The sequence below is a fragment of the Silurus aristotelis genome (assembly GCF_946808225.1).
Source record: "Silurus aristotelis genome assembly, chromosome: 16".
Lineage (NCBI taxonomy): Eukaryota > Metazoa > Chordata > Actinopteri > Siluriformes > Siluridae > Silurus > Silurus aristotelis.
Genome location: NC_139589.1, coordinates 281,241 through 288,103, shown reverse-complemented (window position 1 = coordinate 288,103; position 6,863 = coordinate 281,241). Strand labels below are relative to the sequence as shown.

Sequence of the window (6,863 nt, the reverse complement as noted above, 5' to 3'; positions counted from 1 at the left end):
GGAAATTCCTTTAAATGTTCGTGGAAAATGTATAAATCTTTAATGATTTTGTGTGTGAGAAAATACATAAAGGTGAGTAACAAACCATTCATCCCATAATAATCCCCCTGCACTGATCCTGCTGTGTGAGAAGACTAAGAAGCTCCTGAGATGTTCATCTCAATATTGGAGGATAAACACAGCATTCACGGCAGCTGAGTGAGATCATCTATGAGTTCTGAGATCAGAACAGACTTCCGTCACACACACACACACACACACACACGTATATACATGCATACATAACAGATGTCAATCCAACTACCTGCATGTTTTTGGATGTAGGAGGAAGTTGGGGAACCCTGAAGAACCCTATGTGGGTTTGTGAGCTTGTAGAGTTTCCTGTGTGCTTTCAGTCACGTCACAACCCTGATCTTCTGTTTACTTCTCATCCTAACTGGAGATCCAGGTTAGATCAACTTGAAAGTGATTCAAATATTTAACAGATTAGCAGCAGAACTTCAGCAGAACTCATTGATGAAGAACTTGTGGTTTAATGTAGAAGCACCCTGAAGAGCATGATGCAGTGTAGGAGTTCCAGGGTTCGATTCAATGCTCAGGTGTCTTTCTGTGTGAAGTTTCACATGTTCTACTAGTGACTACTTGGGTTTCCTGCAGGTTCTCTGGTTTCCTCCAACCTCCCAAAATCATGCCAGTAGGTGGAACATCCTGGAATTGACTCCATCGTGACCCTGAGCAGCTTAAATAACTAAATAAATAGATAAATAAAGAAACATGGTCAGGTGAGGTGTTCTTCTTCTCTGACTTACTTGTATTTTCTTCAGCAGTTCAGAGAAAAGTGAGAATCTTGGTGCCACTTGCTCCAACTCTAAGTTGATGATGACCAAAACCAACGTGGAGAAATGTCAGAGCTGGTGGCAGTGTTGTACGTGTCTCGTCCACAACCACGCCTGGAAGGAAGGGTTCTTCTGAAGGCTACAGAACTGAACAAACATCATGAGTTCAAACTGAAACACAGCCGCATCACAAACTCTTCAAAACATGACGAGAAAGAACATCATCTGATTCTCTTCTCATTCTTTTCTCAGATACATTTACATTTACAGCATTTAGCAGACGCCCTTATCCAGAGCAACGTACAAAACACCTCTACCTGTACACCTCCACCTATACACTCTACACCTCCACCTGTACACCTCCACCTATTCACTCTACACCTCCACCTGTACACCTCCACCTGTACACCTCCACCTATACACTCTACACCTCCACCTGTACACTCTACACCTATACACTCTACACCTCCACCTGTACACCTCCACCTATACACTCTACACCTCCACCTGTACACCTCTACCTGTACATTTCCACCTATACGCTCTACACCTGTGCACTCTACACCTCTACCTGTACACCTCCACCTATACACTCTACACCTCCACCTGTACACTCTACACCTATACACTCTACACCTCCACCTGTACACTCTACACCTATACACTCTACACCTCCACCTGTACACCTCCACCTATACACTCTACACCTCCACCTGTACACCTCCACCTATACACTCTACACCTCCACCTGTACATCTACACCTATACACTCTACACCTCCACCTGTACACCTCCACCTATACACTCTACACCTCCACCTGTACACCTCCACCTATACACTCTACACCTCCACCTGTACACCTCCACCTATACACTCTACACCTCCACCTGTACACCTCCACCTATACACTCTACACCTCCACCTGTACACTCTACACCTATACACTCTACACCTCCACCTGTACACCTCCACCTATACACTCTACACCTCCACCTGTACACCTCTACCTGTACATTTCCACCTATACGCTCTACACCTGTGCACTCTACACCTCTACCTGTACACCTCCACCTATACACTCTACACCTCCACCTGTACACTCTACACCTATACACTCTACACCTCCACCTGTACACTCTACACCTATACACTCTACACCTCCACCTGTACACCTCCACCTATACACTCTACACCTCCACCTGTACACCTCTACCTGTACATTTCCACCTATACGCTCTACACCTGTGCACTCTACACCTCCACCTGTACACCTCCACCTATACACTCTACACCTATACACTCTACACCTCCACCTGTACACTCTACACCTATACACTCTACACCTCCACCTGTACACCTCCACCTATACACTCTACACCTCCACCTGTACACCTCCACCTATACACTCTACACCTCCACCTGTACACCTCCACCTATACACTCTACACCTCCACCTGTACACCTCCACCTATACACTCTACACCTCCACCTGTACACCTCCACCTGTACACTCTACACCTATACACTCTACACCTCCACCTGTACACCTCCACCTATACACTCTACACCTCCACCTGTACACCTCTACCTGTACATTTCCACCTATACGCTCTACACCTGTGCACTCTACACCTCTACCTGTACACCTCCACCTATATGCTCTACACCTCTACCTGTACACCTCCACCTGTACGCTCTACACCTCTACCTGTACACCTCCACCTGTACACCTCCACCTATATGCTCTACACCTCTACCTGTACACCTCCACCTGTACGCTCTACACCTCTACCTGTACACCTCCACCTGTACACATCCACCTGTACGCTCTACACCTCCACCTGTACACCTCTACCTGTACACCTCCACCTATACACTCTACACCTGTATACTTTACACCTCCACCTATACACTCTACACCTCCACCTGTACACCTCTACCTGTAACACCTCTACCTATACTCCACCACCTGTACACTCTACACCTCCACCTATACACTCTACACCTCCACCTGTACACCCCCAACTGAACACTCCTCACCTACACCTGTACACCTCCACTTGTACACTTTGAACACCTACTACCACCTCTTCAACCAATACACCCTTACACCTTACCCCATAAGCTACTCCTCTATACCCATCACTCTACACCTTCACCGATACACCGCCACACACTTACACCTCTACCCCACAAGCTACACCTTTACACCTACATAGGAATAGAAACTGGTTTAGAAATGAAGTTGCTTTTTCTCTCCTTGTTGTAAAACCCCACACCAGAGCAAACCCTCCATGTTGCAGTGTGCTGTGTAGGGTGTTGTTGTTGTGTAGTGTTGTGTAGATCAGTACACCACGTTTTCATATGAGGTATTTTGTTAATTCTCACATTTTGTATGTTAAACACCTCGAGAGAATAAAACACTAAACAGGAATGCTGTGTCTTACATGTACGTGTAATTGTGACGTTTTGAGGACCGATCTGTAGTGTTTTAGTTGAGTTCATTTTATTTACTATTTACTTACTGTATTGTATTTACATGATTGCAGATGATGGGCATTTATTTAAGAAAAATATAAAACTAATTTATTTTTGTAAACCACCTGATATTTATTCATTTCATTAGAAATCATTTATATTTATGTAAAGAATTAAACAGAGAGAGGGGGAGGGAGGGGGGTTCAGGTAAAAAGAACAGAACTGTTTGTAAAAAATCTCCCCAGAGTAAAAAGTAGTTTTAGTTTATTTATTTATTTGAGATGTTTACCTTTTTTTTCACAGAAGCAGAAATCAGTGCTGGTCTTCAGACTTGGATTCTGAATGTTCAAATAAACCGTTTGTATTTTTTGGGACATTTTACTGCTTTTACTGAACTGATTAAAGTAAAAAAAAAGAAAAATTTGATCTGTTTAAAACACAAGATTTATAAAACACTCGCTACAAACCAGATCAGTGCCTTGACCAAATTTAGTTCCTGCTGTTCCACTACGCAGAGTATTTTGCGTGCTAGCATGTTAGCATAAGGACACAGATCATTCCTGGCTCGGGGGCTGTGAGGGTCGAGATGGGGCAGAAAGGACTGTTCCAGATGTTTCCCTTCCCCTTGGTTGTGTTCAGTGTGAAGGAAGTGTCTGAGATGGAGACTGTTAGCATTTATATGTGAATTAATGAAGGTTTCTGTAAAGGTTCTGCTCAAACTCAGTAAAACGATACGATCTGCTCCATCAGGCCTGAAACTGAACCACCAATAAATAAAAACTCTGTCAATCAAAATGTTTCAGTATGTTTTATTGCGCATCCAGAAACGGATAAAAACATACAGAAAAAAAATGTAGACTGAAAAAGAAGCAAACAAAAACCACTGAAATATAAAACTTAAAATTTGAATTTGATTTGAAACATAATCAAATAAACCACTTTATTTAAGTGAATCCATTTACATGATTTTGATGATAATGTATTTTATTGATTCTAATATTGTAAAGTTTTTAGTTTGTATATATATATATATATATGTGTGTGTGTAATATATATATATATATATATATATATATATATACATACACACACACACACATACTCCTGAACAAAACCTTAAGACCGGGAAAACATTCCAAGAAACGTTCCAGAGGAAAAACCCACAATAGAATTAAAAGTTTCAAAAAAGGACTCAGTAGGAAGTTATTTTTTGATAACTTCAAACACTCGTGTCAAACAAACACAAGCTTGATGCAACTGTATCCAGGAGTCTGGTGAGAACGTTTCTTCATGTGGTGAAGATGGCTTCACAAAGGGCATCCACAGTCTGGAAATGATGTTCGTTTTTGTAAACGTCCCTTGCTATCCATCCCCAAATATTATCAAGAGGATTTAGATCAGGGGAACATGCAGGATGGTCCAGAAGTGTAACGTTATTGTCCTGGAAGAAGTCCCTTGTCAGGAGGGCGTTGTAAACTGCAGCATTGTCCTGTTGAAAAACCAAGTCATTACCACACAGACGAGGGTCCGCAGTCACGAGGGATGGAAGAAAGTCAATAATCAGGGAAAAAATATATGAACGGTGGTATAATGATCATACGCGCACCTTAATACAGACCATTAAGAAATTAAAACAAAAACAGCGTCAAACTGCACAACATCCGATCACACCATCATAACTATTTTAATAAAAAAGTTGAAAACATCAGGCAAAAAATCCAGATGATTAAAATAAATCAGCAGTGTCATTATAACAGACCATCAAGTTTTACTCGTATTCAAGAGAACGACTTCATTTCATTTATTTCCTCATCAAAATCATCATCCTGCATCTCGATCCCTCGCCTACAAGTTTCCTCAAACAGATCATTCCAGAGGGAATTGAACCTGTTTTAAAATAATAAACTCTTCCATTAGCACTGGGTTTGTACCAAAATCCTTCAAACTGCAGTATCAACCCCCTAATTAAGAAACCTGACCTTCACCCTGTCAGCTGTCCAACTACAGTCCAATATCAAACCTTCTCTTTATATCCAAGATTCTAGAAAAGGTTGTAGCACAGCAGTTCTGCTCACATCTACTGAGGAAGAACATTTATGAAATGTATCAGTCAGGATTTCGGCCTCATCATAGCACAGAGACGGCGCTAGTTAAGGTGGTAAATGACTGTTATTGGCCTCTGATCAGGGTTTTGTCTCTTTACTTGTTTTGCAGTGCAGCTTTTCACACCATTGATCACACTATACTACTTGCTGGACTGGAGAACGTTGTTGGAATAAAGGGAACACCTCTCTCTTGGCTCAGGTCTTATCTGACTGATCGCTATCAGTTTGTTGATGTTAATGGTGAGTTCTCCACACTCTCTGAGGTAAAGTTTGGTGTTCCTCAAGGATCTGTCGTAGGCCCACTGCTTTTCTCTTTATATCTGCTGCCTCTGGGTGAAATTATTCATAAACATGGGATTCGCTTCCATTGCTATGCTGATGACACACAGCTGTATATTTCAGCAAAGCCAGATGAGAGAGATCAGCTTAACAATGTTGAGGAGTGTGTAAAGGACATTAGACAGTGGATGCTTAATAACTTTCTTCTGCTAATTTCAGATAAGACGGAAGAACTTTTACTAGGACCACATGCAGCTAGAAGCAAACTTTCTGATTCTGTAGCATCTCTGGATGGTGTTTCTGTTTCAGTGTGTACAGCAGTCAAAGACCTCGGTGTGATTATTGACTCGAGTCTTTCCTTTGAGTCTCATGTGAATAATATCACCAGGATCTCCTTCTTTCTCCTTAGAAATATTGCTAAAATTAGAAATATGATGTCGTTACAGGATGCAGAAAAACTAGTTGATGCTTTTGTAACATCTAGATTAGACTACTTAGACGCTTTACTGTCTGGGTGTTGGAGTAAGTGCAGAAATAAGCTTCAGTTAGTTCAGAATGCAGCAGCAAGAGTCCTCACTAGATCTAGAAAATATGATCACATCAGCCCTGTTTTAATCTTCTACACTGCTCCCAATTACATCTCACACTGATTATAAAATACTACTACTGACGTATAAAGCACTTAACGCTCTCACGCTGCAGTATCTGAGTGAACTTCTGTACCAGGATGATCCTCCACACCTACTTAGATCAAAAGGTGCAGGCTATTTGTTGGTACCTCAAATAATGAAGACTCCAGCAGGGGGCAGATAATCCAGTCATTATAGTTACTCAAGTCAGGTGACTCTCAGTGTCTCAACCCCGGATAAATGTGGAGGTTTGTGTTATGAAGGACATCCAGTATAAAACGTGCCAAATCAAATATGTGGATCAGGAATCAGAAATTCCATAGCGGATCGGTGGAGGCCCGGATTACCAACAACTACCACAGGTATCATTAACAACAGGGTACCGGTGTAAATTTAGCTGCTGTTGGCTAAAGGAGGAGAAGGAGAGGAGGAAGACGTCTACAGAGACGGCAGGGAAAGGAGAAGTGGAGGAGAGTGGAGGTTCGGGTTGGTACTTTAAATGTTGGTACTATGACTGGTAAAGGGAGAGAGGGAG

At 41.9% G+C, this 6,863-nt stretch overlaps 1 protein-coding gene across 1 annotated transcript in view; it reads left to right on the top strand.

Moving 5' to 3' along the window:
- Positions 1–2,419, top strand: part of septin8a (septin 8a) — a 21,817-nt gene extending 19,398 nt beyond the window's left edge. Inside the window, exon 10 of the mRNA XM_083564381.1 lies at positions 825–2,419. Within this exon, the coding sequence (XP_083420507.1) occupies positions 825–972 (148 nt within the window). The 3' untranslated portion in view covers positions 973–2,419. The remainder of the gene's footprint in view (positions 1–824) is intronic.
- The last annotated feature ends 4,444 nt before the right edge of the window (positions 2,420–6,863 follow it).